This window comes from Patagioenas fasciata, chromosome 1, assembly GCF_037038585.1.
Source record: "Patagioenas fasciata isolate bPatFas1 chromosome 1, bPatFas1.hap1, whole genome shotgun sequence".
NCBI classification, from domain to species: domain Eukaryota; kingdom Metazoa; phylum Chordata; class Aves; order Columbiformes; family Columbidae; genus Patagioenas; species Patagioenas fasciata.
In genome coordinates, this window is record NC_092520.1 from 126,965,553 (window position 1) to 126,985,231 (window position 19,679).

Here is a 19,679-nt window from a genome sequence, read left to right on the forward strand (position 1 = left end):
AAGGACTCTTCTGTGTCAACAAGAGCCTGGTTTATTTTGCTTAATATTTGCAGCCATGTTGATCCTGTTCAACTGTGTGAATTTGCGACCAGCTCCTTCTGCCTGTTCCCAACTCGAGGATGGAATTCAGATATGGGGGTTTTTTTGTTTTTGTTTGTGTGGTGGTTTTTTTTTTTTTTTTTTTTTTTTTTTTAGTTTCTTTCCCTTTTTTTCTCCCCGTATCTCCAGCGTGGTGATAGAACTGAAGTACAAATATTTGTCTTTCCTGGTCAAATGTGTTGTAATATAGTTCTGAGAGCTCTCTCTTTATTCAGCTGTCTAACTGCTCTGTCCACATTGAAATACAGAAAAAAGCTCAAGGTCAGTCAAATGAGAAACAACTGTCATGAGCTTGGCTGGCGAATAGAAGTGCACATGGCAGAGTCTTGGCAATGAGAAGGAATGTGAGGATTATTATTTTAAATAAAAACAGTGCTTTTTAGCAGGAGTTCCTCTCACCTCTACATGCAACATAGGTAGGATCTTATTTCTGTGTTGGGAGGGAAGGGTCTATGTGATGGGACCAGTAGTTCGGTAGCTGGGAGGGGCTCTTGTGTCGAAACTGCTTGTTCTTAAAATGAAATCATCTTTGGAAAGGTGTGCAGGGAAAATGATGTTTAAACTAAATAAATCACCTTTTTTCCCTTCGCCTCCTGCTTTTTTACCACTATTCTAGAAATATTTTGCTGTAGATAATGCCCTTGAGACAAATACCAAATGCTGACTTTCAAAGGGAAAGATGGGACTACTAGTATTGGCTCAGTGGTGAATTCATTACATCTGTTGCATGAAAATATGTACGTAGTCTATATCAGGACAACAGAATCTAGAAGCAAAACATAGGTTAAAAGTTTAAGGTGGGTTAATTGGAAGAAGGCCTGAAAAAGCACAAACTTTGGTTCATAGGTGCTACACTGTTATCCCTTTCCCTTGTGATGCTCCGGCTAGGCAGTTCACCCTGCCAAGCAACATGTCTTTCTCCAAGACACCAGTTTAGGGTTCCTTCCACTCTTACACAAAATAAAGAGAGTTATTGACAGCAAATGAGAGAAGCCCTGCTTGCAGTTAAATGTTAATCCTTTGCTTTCTGAAGCTTCCTCATAATTGCACCTAGGTTCTGCTGAACTTGGTTGCTCTGGTGCCCCCAAGTTCATTTGCAAGCAGTGGAGATGACCTGGAGGGAGTTAGCTGGGAGCTTCTTGTGTAGGTTTGGCCCACAGGCAAATCTCACCTGTTTTATTGCCGTGTTTTGGAGGAATAGCTAATAGGTCAGGCAGAGGCCCATCAAGCAAAGCTTTGTGCTACTGGGAGCTGCTGCTGTATCCCTGAGACCTGTGAGGTGGAGAGTGGAGCTGCATCCTGGGACTGGGGTCTGGCCCTTCCACTGGAAGGGTAAAATCTGCCCATAAGAGGCCCTGTGTTACTGTGGTGATGGTGGCAGGCTAAATAACTCGATGGAGTGGAGCCTCAATCACTATCTGTCCAAGTTCTCAATCACTCTGTTTGTTTCCTGGGCTTTTATTAGAAAGTTTTTGATGGAGTTAGATGGTGTGATGCTCCTGATTGATCCTGGCTGTATGCAAACAAAGGAAGAGCAGAGGTATTCACTGCATGTGAATTGTTAATATATAGAGGTGAAATTTAAAGTACACTCTGGTCTTCTTAAAAAGCCACTCTGTAAATGTTGTTTGCGACTTTCTGATGTTCCTCTCTGACTGAAATACCTTATCTGAGTGTGGCTTGGGAAGCAGTTTTGACTGTGGAGAGTGGAGAAAGGTGAGAGGAATGAAAGAAGTGGGATGGAATCACACCTGTGAGCCCATACTTGGGGCAGAGGTGGTCCCACCTTGATGCAACTAGATGCTTCCCCCAGGTATTTTCAGACCTAGGAGAACTCAAGGCACCTGAATGTGGGCTTCTATAAGAACAGGGCAACAGAGCCCTAACCAGCTATTATAGGGAGCAAATGCAGAGTGCTAAACACAGGGAAGGTGGAGAGAGGTTGTGTATGGTGGTAATATAGCATATATCAGTTTTCATGTTGGTGAGAAATGAAAGTAAGTCCTTAGATTTTAAAGAATATTGAGTCTTGAAAATCTTGCCTCTTTCCTCCTGATAATCTTATTTCTTACTAGTGTTCCTCTAGCAATATTGTAAGATAATAGAAATGACAGCAAAGCTGAGTAAATGTTATAGATGGTGTATGGTCAGCTTAGTTTTGTGAACAGAGGAAAACCAAATGAGGGTTCTAAACTGCTGGATCAGAGCAGAGGGAAGTGACCTTCTTTCCCCTCTCAGGCTTCTCCATATCAAAGTGTTAATCACCGAAACTGTTGTTTCCCTTCCCTTGCCCTTCTCTGGGGTAGGTGGGAAACTTTTTTTTTTGGTTACTATGAGGGTGATCAAACACCATAACGGTAGCCCAGAGAGATTGTGGAGTCTCCACCAATGGAGATATCCAAAACCCAACTGGGCATCTGGCTCTAGGTGACCTTGCTTGAGCAGTGGGGTTGGACTAGATGATCTCCAGAGATCCCTTCCAACTTCAACCATTGGGGGATTTTGTGATTTATATTTGGGAGGCACTATATAGGGTTGAGCCTTATACCATGGTAGGCACCAAACATGTAAGTGTCCTGCATCTTTACCTTTGTGGTGATGAGGTGCCACAGGGACAGCAATTAAACCTTTCTTGTAGTAGGGTGTGGACTGCAGGATTTGCCCCCTGACACTGGCCTAGATGCAGAGGAGAAATCTTAGTCCTGAATGTTTGCTCTGTAGCAGCTGCTGCTCTTGATTACACCCATGGAAATGCTGCATCCCTTCCCTGGCATACGGGTACAAGAGGCACAGGTAAGCCATGTGCTTAGTATCCTCCAAGACTCATCTTGCACAAGCTTTGGTCATTGGGATCAAAGATGAGGCTAGATGGAGGTGGGGAGGACAGTTCTGCTAATTTTATAATAACATTAGGATCAGTAATTCATGTAATTGGATGAACAAAATTGTTTTGAGGTCTGTTTGCAAAGACTGAAACTTTGAGAAACACCAGAATATGAAAAGCATGCTGGGATCTCCAGGTGAGATATTAGTGGAGCATCAAAGAGGAAGAGAGAGGGATGCTTGAGTACTGCCAAGAAGAGAAACTATAGATCTGTCATCTGGGAAGCAGAGGCATTGTTGGGCAACTGCTTGAAATAGTCAGAGGGGTGTGACTTGGAGGCAGGGAATGGGGAATGCACCCCAAGTGCTGCAAATGAGGCCACTTCTTGGCCATTCAGTACTGCAGCAGGAGGGTGGCAGAGCTGTGTGTGGTGAGCTGCAGGCTTTATAACACTGTCCCTCTCAAACTGATGTTTCTGAGGGCCAGGCAGTAGAAACTATGTAGGGAGCAGCTCTCAGGCTTTGAACAGTCACTGTTCCCAATGAAGCTCTGAACACATCGTTTGTGGCCCTCTGCCTCTTCTAGCACTCTTGAGTCTCAGCATCTGTAAAATGGAGATGATTACTGCTGCGGCCATATAGCATGTCACTGCAAAATCAAAAGGCCTTTTGGTAGTTGTACATTGACTATATGGGGGGAAGCTAAAACTCACAAAAGTTTTTGATTACCTGAGCAGACCCTACAGGCATCTGGAGTGGCAAGAGCCACAGCAGCAGGGCTGCCTGAAAATAGATGATCAGTCCTTAACAGAATGAATTAATCTTGGCGTTGTTTGTTGGCAAGCTAGCAGTTAAGTAAACACCTAATAGCCTTGTATTCATAGGCAGATCTTTTTTTCCTGCCACCTCCTACCTTTTTTTTCTTTTTTCTCTTCCTTAGAGGAAACTTGACTGCTCTTAGACTAGCAAACCATCTAATCTGGAAGAGCCTTGAGATCTTAAAAAAGATATGCTCAGTGCATTCACCTGTAGGTTAGGGAGAGAAGCAAGTATCAGTGTTGACAGCAAAGAGGAGGCAATTTGTAACCCTGTTCACAAAAGGGCAATAGCTCCTGCTCAGGAACATTCCAGTCACCCTGGGAGAGAAGCAGCAGGAGAGCTCCAACTGGGATGTGTAGCAGCAGCAGGAGGCCTGTGCTGAGTAGGGCTTTCACAGGGTCCAGCCTGCATAATTTTTCAGCTGCATTATTGCACCTGCAACCATGGTCTTAATTAGCTTTCCCTTCACAGGAAACAAAAATGCTAAATCTTCTGGCTAGATTCAGCAATGGACATTAAGGCCAGCAGGAGGGTGTCAGGGTGAAAATGTGTGTGAATGAAGCACTAATGAGTCATTATATGAGAAGTTTAACTGTTGGGCTTGTCCAGGAAGTTCTTACAGAGGTGGCTTTGTTTTGTAAAAGATGGGGGATTAATGCTCTACAAATTTGCCTTGGGCAGTTAGAAAGCTTCAAAGCTTTCACACCTGGACTACCGTGTCCAGTTCTGGTCTCCCAGTACAAGAAAAGTACAGACTTATTGGAGTAAGTCCAGTACAGGGCCTACAAAGATGCTGGACATGGAGCGTCTCTCCTATAAGGAGAGGTTGAGAGGGCTGGGACTGTTCATCCTGAAGCAGAGAATGCTCAGGGGGATCTCATAAATGTGTATAAATACCTGATGGGAGAGCATGAAATGTGAGGGCAGTCAAAGACCGGAACAGGTTGCCCAAGAGGTTGTGGAGTCTCCATCTGTGGAAATATCCAGAACCTGACAGAGCCCTGAGCAAATTTGCACAGAGAAAATATGGTAGGGATACAAAGGGTGAGGATGGGATGCTTATGTCCTGTTAGGCACTGCGAGTTACTGTTTCCTGCAAAGGCAGGAGCTGCCCTTGTCAAATTGGATTCTTAATAGAGGCTGCCAAGTGAAATAGACTACAAGACTTGGATGTCCTCTTGGGATTTAAGGGCCTGCCTCATCCAGCAGCCAGCTATGCTGTGCAGATACTTGCTGCTCCCAGGTTCTGGGCTGCATTAGCAGCACACAATGTAAGAGTCAAGGCCAAGATGGAGACATAGCACAGTTACAAAGTCTTGTTCTCTGCTGGGATTTATAGTGCATGAGGTGGAGTCTGGGTATAACTCCTTCAGTTGTTGCCCTGCTCCCCTTCTCCAGTATGGTTTAGTGGGAAGGGAAATAAAGTTAATAGTGCTGCAACATTTACAGCATGGTTACACCTGTAAGCCAACCTAATTCCAGCCAGAAACTCCCAGCTGCTGTCCCCATAAGCAGCCTCGTTGGCTGGGTGATCTCGTTCACCCAAAGGTGTGCTTGGGATTACATCTCCACAAGGCTCTGGCCGTTACTGCAGTGTACTGCTGACTCCTGAAGTAGGTGAGGGCTGTTTTCTCATCTTGCAGTTTGGGTATGAGCTGTGGGAAAGGGATAGGTGGTGATCATTCTCATCTGCACCTGCGATGCTTTGCTTGTTTGTGAGGCAGCATGTGTTCCCCACATCTGATGCAGGGCTTCACAAGGCAGGCAAGAGTCTTGCAAAGCTCCTTTAATGGTAAGGATGCAATGGCAGACCTCAATACCTTGCAGACTTCACTGGGGGAGAAAATCCTTCTCTTTTGGACGGGACTTGGAGAGCTCTGCTTTGTCTGGTGGATATTAAGAAAACACTTCCTTGCATCATATGTAGAAGTGTTTAGGGATATGGACTTGGTGTGGTATTCTTCTCTCTTCATCTTAAAGTCTAGAAATTCCACAAATTTGCCCAATAGACATTTAAGATTGCATAAAATGTCTAGTTAAGATCTTGGACTATGAAATACTAGTATTAAAAATAGTTCTTCAGCCTTGTGTTGGTAGCGTTGTGCTTGCCTGCTTGTGAAACAGTATTTGATTACATGGCCATGGCTCCTCAAATAATACACTGTAGAATGCAGGTAGCGTGTATTCTTACTTGTATAAGCTGAGCAGGATGAGAAACTAATAAAGCTAAGTAGTACACTGTGCTGCTGGGGATAAATGACTTGCTGCATATACGCCATAATGCAATAGTGGGAAGAACTGGCATTTCCAAAGGACATTAAGACTAAATCATAGGATTATCCCTAGTGTATCTTAATAGATATGAAAAGCTGTACTTTTTTATTACAGAAGGATAGAGCTCTCTCATGTGTTTTGTAGGATACTTCAGAGCAGGTTTTTTCTTCTGGCTAACTGTTTCTGAACACACTCTGAAATTCTGTTTGTGTTTTTCCTCTTAGAATCAATATTGAAAATACTTAGTTTGCTGAAAGGAAAGATTTGAAGTGGGAAGAAACAGCATTCTCAGTTGTATACAACTTTCACTTCTGTGTCCAAAGCCTGAGCAAACTAAAAAAATAGTACTTTTTTTGTTTGTTTGTTTGTTTTTCTTTTTAATACCACTCAGCATTAGCATATACTTTAAACATCCATTAGGTTTCTTAAGTTGAGAATTTAGAAACAGAGATGCAACTTTGAGTCTTCCAATGAATACAAATGATTCTACTCATTTAAAGTAAACCTGACTATCTGCAATGTGTGTGTAACTCATGTAGTTTCTGTATTCATGAATTCAGGGCAGAAGAGAATTTCCCAATGTCCAGCCTGCATTTATGCGTAGTTGAGGTTGCATAACTCCGCTGTGGGTCTGATGTGAGCTCCTCATTGGACTGTGCTGATGTACCCAGCCCTGGAGGGTTCACAGGCTGGTGTCCAACCAGAGGCAGTGTAAATCACCTCGTCTGTGGAGGTGGGCTTGCTTTAACTGTTCCGTAGACAAAAAGCTGCTGGACAGGTAGCTAGAATGTGTCCTTCCTGCAGTGACACTTGGTTTCCCATGGATGGAGAATGGCTCTATGTGCTTGCAGGACTCTGGCTTGACCATTGTGTCTTCATGTTCCTTAGATTTGTTGTCTTGTTCAGTTCCAACACTGCTTTGTTTGGGTCCTTGTACCTTGTCACAGTGACTACAGCAAACACCTACAAACATGCAGCAGCTTATTCAGCCCAGTCCCTGCGTTTCCCAGTTATACCAGCATGTGCTGGCTTGGGATCCGCAGCCCAGCAGGGCAACAGCAGACTGAGGAAGCAACAGAGTGACCTTCCAATGCTGGCTGCTGGTGGTGGCAGACTGCTGTGATGCCCTTCAGATGTTACCTGTCAGTCTTGCTTTATGACGGTGTTTTTGTTAACTTGGTTTTAGCTCCCTACTGTGAAATTTACTTGGAAACAAAATTGTGTATGTAGTTTTTGTGGTCAGAATGAAAAGCTGGAAGGCACCTCAAAGGAGTATCGCAAAAGTTTAGACACGAGAAGGCAATGGAAAAAGATTCCAGTGTTTGCCCTTCTATCTCAAAGGAGTTTTAATTAAATTATTTATGATTTTTTTAATTGAAGACATCATATTTTAGGAGTTGGTGACTGTAGCCTCTGTATTATGGTGATGACGGCAGAGAACTTGGTAATGATTATAGCTTTTAATAAGGTGTTTTGTTCTAGTAAACTAAACTCCCATGTAATCCTAGAATCACTAAACAAGAATACCTTGGAATTTTTCTTTTTGACTTGTGATTGCAGATGCAAGACCTTTTCTGAACCTGCTGTCCTTAGTGTAAGCATAAGCTGCCATCTCAGGTAGTTGCCCTTCTGCTACCTTGCTAAGTCTGTATGTTTTTTTAAGAAGGTAGCATCCCTGCCTTTCTGCCTTTACTCTTCTTGGAAGGTAAATCGAAATTGATATATCAATGAAAAGGCTTTCACTGATCTAGTGAGAGTTCATTCTAATCTTTCAAGATGTGGTGGATTTAAAATGGATTTATCCGATCTACCTAATATGATTTCAATTAACAGCCTCTAATCAAGATGTACTGACTCTTCTGATGAGTTGTGCATTCTCATACGCTGTTTTCTTGAGCAATGTCTGCAGCTCTGGAGAGGGAGCTGAAGAGATGTTACTTTCAAACGGAAATGTGCCATTTTCTTTTCATGCAGACTAATTGCTTCCTTTTGCTTCTCAAAGCAAAAATTAAACTGAGGGCCTTCTATTTCACAGCTGTCCTACCTCTGCAACTGTGTGGTGGCCAGGTAATGTAAGGAGAAATTTGAGTTGCTGGTGCAGTGGACTGCATTAAAACCCTTGCTCACAAATCAAAGCAACTTTCCTTGGCAGGTGGAGGGCAGACAGCAGTGTATTCCTCTTTTATTAGGTGGGGTGTGTATACGTTGTGGTCATCTTGGTATCATTTACAGCAGAGTCGGGTGCTAGCTGTTAACCTGCTTTTTCATCCCTAACTATTAATGTCATCTTCAGTGATCTTTGTGACTTTCTTAGTAATGTTGATTAAATTGGGTATATAAGGGTCTAAGCAAGAAAATTCTATGTTTTGTGTATGCGTTTGCTTAATTTTATAACAGAAGTTATTCAGCTTGCTACCCACTGGGTAAGTGGAAGCTGGTGAACTTTCTTCCTCTTACATCTGTTGCGTTTGTCCACTGCGTCTTGTCTGACAGTCACCTCCGACCTGGGGACAGGATTGTGATTCTAGATTGGAGCAGCAGCAAGGAGGCACCTTCTGTAAATGACCTCTGGATCTGAATAACCAGTCTAGTCACAAACACTGCTGATATCTTTGTGGACATTGCCGTATTGGTCAGACTGAAGAAGTCGGATGGGCTTCTCCCACCTAGATTTGGAGCTGTCTTGTTCTTTGCCTTTGGCTAACACCTATCTGCACTTTCCTTCCTCTTCCTGCAGGTAGATGCAGTGCGGGTGAACGTGAACAGCAGCTCTGAGAATCTCCAATATCCTGTCCTATTTGTAGTTCGCCAGCAGAAGGGAGTGCTGTCATGGCAGGTCCCACTAATTTTTCGAGGCCTGTAAGTACTGGAGTCTTCCTTGCAACACACTGGTTTGCCAGCTGTATCTGGCATCAGCCTTTCTCAAGTGCTGCATCTTCCTACTTGTGTAGACCCCAGGGCTTGGTTACAAAGCACACTTGCTTATTGTTAGCTGAACACAGGAAGACCAGGATTTGGTAGGTAACCTCTCAACTTGGCAGCCTGCTCTTGTTTCTTAGTTTCTCAAATACGTACATGGACTACTAGAAGGTTTCTCTGCTGGGGATCTTTGCCTGTCACTAGTCAGTTAATCTACCAAATGGCACTGTTATAATTTCCACAGTTGCTTACAGTGCTTGCAAGTAGTTATTTGGCTCTAGTTTGGAGCAGGGTTTGAACAAGCTCTTGAAAGAGCACCCTAACTGCTGTGCTACAGTGCATTTGAGGAATAAGGGTTCTCTTGTGTCTCACCCCAGGTGCACCTACATTGAGTCTATTCTGGAGGGTGGGTGGTTGTTTTAGGGGTGTTTTCTGTGTGAAAGGTATGCTGCTGTGTAGCTTTAGCAATGTCAGAGCTAGTTAGGCTGCAAGTGCTGAGACTTTGCTGACACTTCAGACCAGGCGTAGGAGTAGTTACATTTATACAGTCCTTATTACATTCAGCCCTTTGAAGGCAACCGTGAGACTGATGTGGCCCCCAGTGAAAATGAGTTTGAAACCCCTGCTTTAGACCATCTGAGATGTGAAGCTTCATCCTGTGACTGAAATCCTGACAACAGACAGCAAATACCTGCAGTGTCTTGCCTGATGCAGGGGATGATTACAGCAGCAGCTGTTCTGGGCCATCATTGCTCCCTCTGCCTCCAGTGAAAGGCAGATGTGCTAGATCTGCAGATGGCACAGGCAGCCTCCAGGGAAGTGAAATGCTGGGGATGGCCAGTCCCTTCTGCTGACCACAAGTGGCAACTGAGGTGGAGTTTGAGCTCTGGGTGAAAGACTGAATTGTCCTGGCTTTTCAGATTAATTTTTCGGTTATGCAACTGGGGAAAAATAGCGTCATTCTTAGACCTGCAGAACAACTTTTTAACTGCTGTCTCTCTCTCTTTCTTCTCCATCCAATTTTGCTTCTCCCCTTCCCTTGGCTGTTGTAGCTATCAGAGAACCTACAATTACCAAGAAGTGAGTCGGACCCTCTGTCCCACAGAGCCAACACCTGAGACAAGACCTTCTGACCAGACTATATTTGTGGAGGTCTCTTCCATGGCACCATTTAATATTGCATATGAGCTGCTAGTCACCAGGCTCGAGAACTTCCAACTTGAGTAAGCTGGGATGTGAGAATACAAATTTTATTTCTTCATGTGTCTGTAATAAAGGGAGTTGTTTTTTTCTGCCTACTCTTCCCTTGTTTTTCCTTCCCAGAAAAAAAAAAAAAAAAAATTCTTTTGGTTAATCTGAAGGTATTCTATGTGTATTCCAACTCTGAAAGTTTTAGACTTCAACATGCTGGCATTTCTTTTCTAGGACCAACAAAGCCTTTAACTTCACTGCCAGTCCTTCCCAGCCCCAGGTAAGGAACAGTCCTGTGTGGCATTGCTTGTATGTCTTACCACATCCAAATGGTTGATGTGATCCTTTGTTAGAGATGGCAAAAGCCTTATGTGACTAGGTCACTTCCCTCTTAGGATGCAGGGAAGCTTCCTTAGTGTTGAATTTTCTGCAGATACAGTGAGGAGGTAGCAGTGCCTCAGCCCCTCTAGGGGCACAGTTGTGTCCTCTTGCAAAGCAAATAAGTGAACCAAAAACCATGACCCAGAGCAAATGAATGTCATCTGCAGTTCAGGAAATTCCAGAAATGTACAAAAGTCCAGAGGTCATTGGGCTGCTGCACTTAATGGGATTTAAGACAGTGTAGACCAGTGTCTTGTTCCAGCCAACACAGCTTCAATTGCCCTAGTGTGACTAGCCAAGATTCAGTCTTTACTGGAGAAAAATAAATATGTAAAAAGGTAAGCTGTAAAGGTACAACAGAACTCAGACTGCTATTCCATGCTCAGGCAGCAAGCCAAGTTCTGAAGTAATAAATGGAATGCCTCATAAGTCTGGTTATTCAGAAGACAGCACACATGTACTGCACATCCAGCTGAGTAGCCTTGTTTAGAGCCCAGCAGATACAAGAAGTCCTCTCTTGACTGAAAATGCTGTCGGCAGTAACTATAGTGATACAAGAGCTTGTAGACCTGGGAGAGTATGTAATTTACGCAGGCTGTCTGGTACTCCATTTTTGTTGTTGCTGTCACTGTTGGTAACACCACTTAATTTTAGGTTTCCTATTACCAGGTATCCCAGGTAATCTTCTTTTGCTGTCAAATGTCTTAAGCTGGTTTGTGCACACATGCGGTATTTTCTGTTACGAAAGCATACGGAATGGTAGTGGCTCTTTATAAAACCTCATTACTTAGGATCTTGTAATTTGAATGTAGAGTGTTTAGGATCTGGCCTGGAGTCAACTTTGACTTTTATTACAATTAATGTGAGATTCACTTTTAATTATAGGCCAGATGTACAGTCTAGAAGATACGTGCTTCTTAATCGGTCCAATGCTGAGGTTTTTGTAAATCTAAGTATTAAGAAGTTTGTAGGGGGAAGAGTAGAAAAAAAAAAAGCAATTCAAAATCTAGATAAGTGTTGGAATAGCCTTAAGACTGGATAAAGACAAGCATAACAACCGTAGGAGTTGTTGTCCAGAACTTAGCTCATGCCTGAGGGCAGAAGGAGAAATTAGATATGCTCATATAGGCGAGGAGTGTTGTCTGGGTCTGTTTATATCACTCGGAGTCTGTGCAGGAGAGAAATGCAGGTCTTAATGCCCCTTGTCTGGTATAAGTGTGGCTTGAAAAGAAAATTACAGGAGGGTCCTCATGAGTGACTTCCTGAAGGACCTAAAGCTTTCCAAGGGTAGTGCACCTGGGAAAAAAGGAGCTCAGATCACCAGCGTCCTTACTTGGTGGAGAGATAAAATGTACTCAACTGAAGAAACCGGCTTGGTGAGTTTTCAGTTTGTAAGGACTTGTGGTTGGAGCCAGCATTCCCTCAGCACTGATGGGACCCTGCTTGGAGGGGGGGTGGTGGGAATAAGTGCTTTAGTAGAAATGGGCAAACTTGGAAAAAGCCTGGGTGATTTCTTACTTATCACTGCCTTTTCAGTTGGGGGCCCTCCTTCCTGGGAAGGAGATGAGGGGAAAGCAAATCTGAAAGGGCTGGCCCTTGCTCTGCCCTAAGGTTTATGTGACATAAAGGAAGCTCACCAGTTGGGAATGTCTCAGGTTAATGATTTTGGAGCAGGAGCTTCAGTAGTTTCCTTCCCCATGGACTATGCCTGCCCCCGGTGCAGGTAACTGTAAAGAAGGGAGGAAGGTAGCTGGTGTCAGTCCTCAGCCTTGCGTCCCCTCTGAGGTGGGGTGAGGTGCCCGTCAGCCCCTTGTGGTAGCTCTGACTGTGAACCTGAGCTCTCAGGGTCTGGTCTCCAAGCGGGACGGTGGGAGCCCTTGCAACAAGCGTGCCTGCTGGGGCAGGCGCAGAAACCCTACTTCTGCAGCAGCTGGTTGGTGTAGTACATCAAACTTCTACTGGAAAAATATGCAAATGATGTTGTCTGGGGCATCTTTTTGCCCAAATCTGAAAAGACCCTAGCAGGGTAACAGGGAAGGGTATTTCCTGACCCCACAGACTGTCCTGTGGGCCCACCCAGGGAATGGAAACAAAAGAAACATTGTTCCTTGCACCCAGCATGAAGGTAGGAATACTGACAGATGTTAGTCTTTCCCAAATTTTTTCAGAGCTATAGCTGGAATATTTTCAAAGCTGAAGTGAGAAGTGAAAACTACCTTTGCCCCTTGCCCTCAAAACCAAAGAAAACAAAAAAACCTGAATCCTACAACTAATATCAGACACTTATTTCTGAAACTCTTCACAGTTTCAACCATTTGACTTAATACTTTCCACGTACTTTCTGTCTTTGAGGCAACTTGTCTGAGATAAACTCTGTGATATGTTCCATATATTAAGTACAGCCAGCAGTGTGGACACACCTGGAAATTACTCATAGTGACATAAAATGGAGTAGAGTATGCAATTAAGTCACTTCACCTTGATCACGTGGAAAAAAGCTTAAGAGGAGCAGAGGCTATACTGTATCTTGTATGTTGATGATGTCTGTGTGCTGTGCAAGGAGAGAGTTGTCTGTATGTATTTAATCTGCTCTTCTGTAGTATAAGGTCCTAATATTTGAAGTCTGGATTTTCACGAAAGCCCGACATATCCAACCCCAAAGCCCAGCTTGGTCTGTGCAGCTATCTTAGTGGGGTCAGAAGTTACTGGCAGGGGTGATTTCTGGGCTGTAACTCTCAGTACTCTGCTTTCTCCTCAGTATTTTCTGTACAAGTTTCCTCAGGATGTCGATTCAGTCATTATTAAAGTGGTGTCTGATGCAGTCTACCCATGCTCGGTTGTCTCTGTCCAGGATATTGTGGTAAGTCTGAGCGGAGAAGGGTGTCTGCTGGAGCTCTGTCTTCCTGTGAAGGGCTCTCTGCCCCAGCAGAGAGAAAAGCCCTAGGAAGGGCTTCACCCTAGTGTGGTGGTGGTGAAGAGAGCCCCTGAAAGAGAAATTAAAATCTTGTGGGAAGGAGACAAGGAAGTTGTGGAGTTCAGGCAACTCATACAAAGATTTTTATTGCCAACAGGTGAACAAGCTGTTCCTCTCCAGCCTGTCCATAGGGCATTTGTGAGGTTTAATACCCTGCTACCTTGTGACATGGGTCTGTCTCTGCAGAGTGGTATTGGGTGGGATACTGGTGGCTCAGGGAGGGGACAGTGCTGTCCCCTTGTCTTTTCCCTTGCTCAAGGCATCATGGGGAACTTCTGATTTCCAGACATGAAGTCTCTCCTCCTTTCCAATTTGATTTGCTCTCCATGAAATTACTCATTCCCTTTCCTGGGAAGCGGAGAACAGCTGTTCCCTGCCATGGAGGTTTGCTGTTGCTTGCAGCTGGGAAATAGTCTGGTATTTATCCTCATTTCCCATGTCCCTGAATGATGCAAGGACTTGCAGTGTAGGAGCAGCAAGATGTTGACAGAGGCGCAAGATGCCTTGGCTGCTGCCTCTGAAGTCCTGGCAGACACCTTTAATACCTGGGATGAGGAGATAAATGAGTAACATTAACTCCTACCCACATCCCCATGTATGAATGGTAGAAGGGCAGGAGGGGAGACGGACGTAATTTTCAACCAGCCAGGTACTAAGAGTAGTAGAAAAGAGTAAGGTGGCGGAATCCTCTTGGGAGATTCAATTGCAGCCCTCTTGTGAGAATGTCAACTTTGTGAGTGCAGCTGCAACTGGTGTCTTCAGAGAGGCTTTTCTGACTTCTGAATGGATCCTGATTGTTTTGTTCCCTTTGTCAACCCAAGCGGGGCCTTTTTCTGCTGCTCTGCACTGTCTGTTCTCCTGCTGACTCCCTACAAAATCAATTTGGATTTTGTACCTGGTTTAATCCTTAGTTGTGTCTGTTTCAGTGCCCAGTTTATGACCTGGACCATAATGTGGAGTTCAATGGTGTTTACCAGTCTATGACCAAGCAGGCAGCTATAACAGTGCAGGTGAGACACTGATTTTTATTTTATTTTTATTTTATTTTTATTTTATTTTTATTTTATTTTTATTTTATTTTTATTTTATTTTTATTTTATTTTTATTTTATTTTTATTTTATTTTTATTTTTTTTATTTTTTTTATTTTATTTTTATTTTATTTTTATTTTATTTTTATTTTATTTTTATTTTATTTTTATTTTATTTTTATTTTTATTTTATTTTTATTTTATTTTTATTTTTATTTTATTTATTTTCCCATTGGTGTGTAGATTGGAGTTTTTTTGGTATTTGTTTGTTCCTGCCCCCACCCATCGCTGGCTTGTCTTGTGCATCCCTAGATTTATTTTGTTGATTCTGGTGCGGCTGCAATCCTTTCTTTTTATTAGATCAGCTGATATAAGTAAAAGAACCTTGCTTACATTTGCTTAGGTAGGCGTGTTACATCTTAGGTGCTGAGGCTCTAGATCAGAGTGGCTGCAGCCAGGTGTCTTCTGTTCAAGCCTTGGCTCTTCCACCACTGAGTGGTGGTAGTGGGGCCTTACAATGAGCAAAGCTTAGGTAGATGGTTTGTACTAATCAAAATAAACAAACACATTATCATTGGTTTGCTTGTACTGGGGCACTGCTGTACTGCATACTGGTGAAATCAGTCAGCTTATTGTCAGCAAGAGAGAAGCCAAGCTTTGTCCAGAACAGGCAGGTCTCTCTGAGTCTGGTGCCTGTGTAGCAACTAAAACCTGATCTCTGCCCCCATGGAGATCACCACCTCTGCTTTGTACTGGAGGGAGAGGCTGCTTCAATTCTCATAGATTTTGTTGTCTTCTGCCTTCCCATGCAGAGAAAGGACTTCCCAGGTGAGCAGTTCTTTGTTGTGTTTGTCATCAAGCCAGAGGATTATGCCTGTGGGGGTTCTGTGCCTTCCTCCATCCATGGTAAGTTGTGCTGGGAGGCAGATTTAATTTCTTCATCCAGGTGGTGGAGCAGCAGAGTCCTTGGGGGCCTTCCTGTGGGATGACACAAGGATGGTCATATAGTTATGTCTTATCCAGGTAGCTGTAAGGAAGACTGAAGTCCTTCCAGGTGTTTTTCTCTTATCCTGAAGCTGTCAGCAGAGCTGTACTGGCAGGGTGTGCTAAGCCATGCTGAAAAATAACAAGTTGCTAGCATGGCATCCTGCACAGAAGTGTTTTGCTAGCAGAGGTTTGGGCAAAGGCAAAAATGGTGTCCCAGGATTTGTGGTGACAGAAACTGCCCTTTGGGGACTAGATGAATAGGAGACAAGATGCCTGTGGGATTCAGGCATCCAGACTTGAGCAATATATGTAAGACTCATACAGGGATTTCTAGTCTGAAAAACAGGCTGTGGGTAGAGGTGAGCTGAGGGAAGCATATGGAAAAGGCTGTACATTTAGAAAACTGGGAAAGGTTTAGAGCAAAACCACACACAGGTTTTAGTGAAAAGCCAGGCCCTGGTGTTTTTGCAGGTGCCAAGAACTGAGATACGGGCCAGAGATTGTTAATGTTTGGTTGTTTTTACATTTGGTGTACACTTTGCATCTCACAGGGAATGTCAACCGTACCTGGAACTTGCAGCGGACAAAGAACCTTCAAGTGACAATTGTGCCGTCTATTAAAAGTCAGTGTCTTTGTGCTATATGCAGCTTTATGGGGGGACATGGTGGTTCTGTATAGGAGGGTCTGGCTGGGACAGCAGCCCTCTGATGGGATGGGGCTGAAAGCACCAGCAGAGGAGTCAAAACCATCGCAGCCCTGATCCCTGCCAGGAGGTGTTGTGTGGCACAGGATGGTCTCATGGGCACACCAGCTGGCAGTGGGTGTGAAGAAATGGTGAGAGACCTTGCAACATGTTCTGGTGATTTGTCTTGAAGGACTGTTTGGGGCTTAGCATTGGCACCAGGTGGTACTGGGAAGAGCAAGACAGGAGCACTGGCTCCAGGAAGGGCTGTCTCTGCTCTGTGAGCTGACTGATGCTTTCTCTTTCCTCAGAGTCCGTTTATGTCCAGGCCGTGTTCTTCAGCTTCCTGAGTTTCCTCTCCTTTTACTTGGGATCAGTGGTGGTTGCTTTTGTGCACTACATCAGGTGAGTTGAGGAGTTTTACAAGAACAACCTTTCTGTTCTCTTCCTGCAGTGAATTCAGGGCAAGTGGGGTAGCAAGCATCTGAACAGAGCAGCGAAACAAGCTCATGACTACTCAGTGGGCTCCTACTGACCAAAGTGTGTGTGTTTGTGCGTGCTCTTTCTTGCTGTTATTTTTAATTTGTTGTGAGCGTATGTACTGCTTGGCATCTGCATTGAAAGAGGTGGTATTGGCTTCTTAAGCATCACACTGATGTGTGCTTCTAGCTCCTTCTGTGCTTTCAGTAGATTCTATGTGCTTGGTTCCCTGAGTAGGAGAGTTTGGTTTGGGAAAGTGTTCTGAGAGTCTCTCCCAACACGGAGTGCATGATGGCTGGTTGTCCTGCCTCTGGTAGATAATTGAGGGGGTAAAAAAGCCCTCTGTTGCTTTGGAAATCTGAGAGGTAGACAGCAAGCAGACATGGCTGAGCCATGCCTAGTCCAAACAGTATTTTGTTTACTTGTTTTTTCAGAGCTTGCATAGTGTTTAACTGTTGGTGTCCTGGATAATCCTGCCATGGCTGGCAGGTGGTGGGCCTTATTTGCTATCTCATGAGAACTGCCTGTTCTTTTTCAGGGTTCAGAGGAAGGCTTCAGCTGGGAGATTGAGTCCTGAGAATGGTAAGATTTCTCTTCTGTTGTGGGACAGCTTTAAGTGGACAGCACAGGTCCCAGACCAGGCAAGAGACTGTTAGTCAAGTACCTTCTGTCCCTTCAAACCTTCCCTGTACATGTACCACATAGTCTCTGCTGCTGAAAGATGTTAGAGCTTTTTCTCTGCCCTCACAAGAGAGGGCATTTGAAGCAGTCTCTCCTGAACCTGGTCCTGACCTCTGCCCTGAGGCGCTGGCTTTTAGACAGGTGGAGGGAAGGGCAAGTCTTCGCTAGACCTGGCTACAGGCTAATGTTACTGCTGCCAGGTCTATTAATTTTGAAACAAGGCACCTTGAGCTTGTCAGCTCTTACACTTTATGATTTCCTCTGCCTGGTTTAAGCATGGTGTCTCTGTTTTTTTTAAATTTAAATTTTAATTTGTTTTTAGCTAGGAGTTGCAAATAACCAAGTGAATGAATGACTAATGCAGTTAGGTAGTGGAGTTTCTGTTATTTACTTTGGTATTGGTTTAAGTTTACTTCATGCTGCACCCGCATTTTGACATACTGCAGATTTCTGCATTAAAAAAACGTAGCTGCATCTAAGAGGCTACCAGTGAAAGACAGAAATTTTTGTCATGTGGATGGGGGGCTACTGGGACTTTCTGCTTTCTGGAGAAGTGAGAAAAGCTGGCCATCTCATTTTGTTTAAATATTAGTGTCTGCAAAGTAGTTCAAAGCGTTGGTCTGAGGACAAAGGCATCATCACTTGTACCTCCCTCCTGGGGAAATGGAGGATATTATATTTTGGTAGCATTTTTGGTTTGTTCCCTTTTTTAATCCCCAGTTTATTCAGTCTCTCCAGTCTGCTATGTACGACCAGATAAGCATACTAGTATAACTAAGCTGTGCTTAAAGGATCAGCGGTGGAACTTCACTCTGACCTGGCATTACTTGAGTTAATATTTCTACCAAGTGCCTGGGAGCATTTGGCTTCTCAGGAGTGGCTTCTTTAGCCACTGAGATCTACATAGGCATCCCTGTGTGTGGAATGTGCATGAAAGGTTTTCTTCACAACCAAATGAGCAGGGTACTGTGAAAATGTGCTTAAAATATTCTAATTTTAAGTCATTTGGGATGTATCCTGCTGTGAGACAACAGCATGTCTTAGAGCACTGGAGAAATGGGAAGGGCCTGTGTAGAGTTTGGGGAAGCTGAAGGGGCCTGACCAAGGCCCTGGAAGAGCTCCAGGATGATGAGACAAGGGGTCACTGTCTAAGGCAAGGAGGCACAGTCTCAGTGAGACCAGCAGCCCCAGGTTCTGCAGCTGAGGGTTCAAGTACTGAAGGCAGATTAGAAGCTGCTTTCCAAGCTGCCCTGGTAAGAGATGGAAGTTAAATGCTTGGGAAGTTCCCAAAGAAGCTGCAGGGCACAGATGCTGTGCTTAGCATTGACCTAGAGGACAGACAACTGGTTTCCTGGGAATGGAGGATTGTTGAACAGTATCCTTGTGAAAGGACAGAGGACCACAGTTCCTTCAGAGTTTGCAGTTTTCCTTCCAGAGCCACCTGCTCCATCTGTGACCTGTCTTCTCCCTTTTACTTTACACCACGTTCATAGAGTACTTTCCTCCAGGAAGAAACTACGTCCTATCCTCGTACTGTGTCTTTTTCTATTGTGTCTCTTCAGGGTGTGTGTCTGTCTGACTGATGCCTATAAAATGGTAACTAGCATCTTCCCTGTCATGGAGTAGTTTCGCTTGGAAGGGACCTTCAAAGGTCATCTAGTCCAACCCCTTTGCAATGAGCAGGAGCATCTTCAACTAGATCAGGTTGCTCAGAGCCCTGTCCAGGCCTTGAATATCTCCCGGGATTTGGGCATCTACCACCTCTCTGGGCAACCTGTGCCAGTGTTTCACCACCCTCATAGTAAAAAATTTCTCACTTCTATCTAGTCAGAATCTCCGTTCCTTTAGTTTAAAACCATTACCCCTTGTCCTATTGTTACAGGCCTTACTGAAAAGTCTGTCCCCATCTTTTTTATAAGCTCCCTTTAAGTACTGAAAGGCTGCAGTAAGGTTTCCTTGTAGCCTTATCCAGGCTGAACAACCTCAAATCTCTCAGCCTTTCTCCGTAGGAGATGTGTTCTTTCTGTTCTCCAGGTCACCCAGGGCACACTAGCTTTTTCTTGACTTTTTTTTTTTTCCCCACCCACTGGAATTTCTCTTGCTCCAAAGTACCCCTGGGCCTCCCCTTCCCTTTCCCCACCAAGAAAATGTGGATGGAGGTGCTGAGCAATCTGTCTCTGCCTGTTGTCTTTGAATATCCTGCAACTCCATGTGCCCCTTTACTCTTGTCACCCATCTTGTGCCTGGCTTCTGTGGTTAACTTTTTAATCCTTTGGGACACCTTCCATTCCACATCATCACTGTCTGGTAGAGGCAGTAGCTGGAGTAACCACACCTA

At 44.2% G+C, this 19,679-nt stretch overlaps 1 protein-coding gene across 6 annotated transcripts in view; it reads left to right on the top strand.

The window, feature by feature from the left end:
• The window catches only part of SIDT1 (SID1 transmembrane family member 1), a 45,821-nt gene that overhangs the window by 9,653 nt on the left and 16,489 nt on the right, over window positions 1-19,679 (top strand). For 4 of the 6 annotated variants that reach the window (XM_071814244.1, XM_071814248.1, XM_065851891.2 and 1 more), the window contains exons 2-10: window positions 8,753-8,874; window positions 9,987-10,157; window positions 10,360-10,405; window positions 13,265-13,366; window positions 14,407-14,490; window positions 15,323-15,416; window positions 16,049-16,120; window positions 16,492-16,585; window positions 17,199-17,242. In XM_071814244.1, coding sequence (XP_071670345.1) covers window positions 8,753-8,874; window positions 9,987-10,157; window positions 10,360-10,405; window positions 13,265-13,366; window positions 14,407-14,490; window positions 15,323-15,416; window positions 16,049-16,120; window positions 16,492-16,585; window positions 17,199-17,242 — 829 coding nt within the window. Of the gene's footprint in view, window positions 1-387; window positions 516-8,752; window positions 8,875-9,986; window positions 10,170-10,359; window positions 10,406-13,264; window positions 13,367-14,406; window positions 14,491-15,322; window positions 15,417-16,048; window positions 16,121-16,491; window positions 16,586-17,198; window positions 17,243-19,679 lie in introns of those variants that run through there. The other 2 variants (XM_065851915.2, XM_071814255.1) reach the window with 2 other exon arrangements.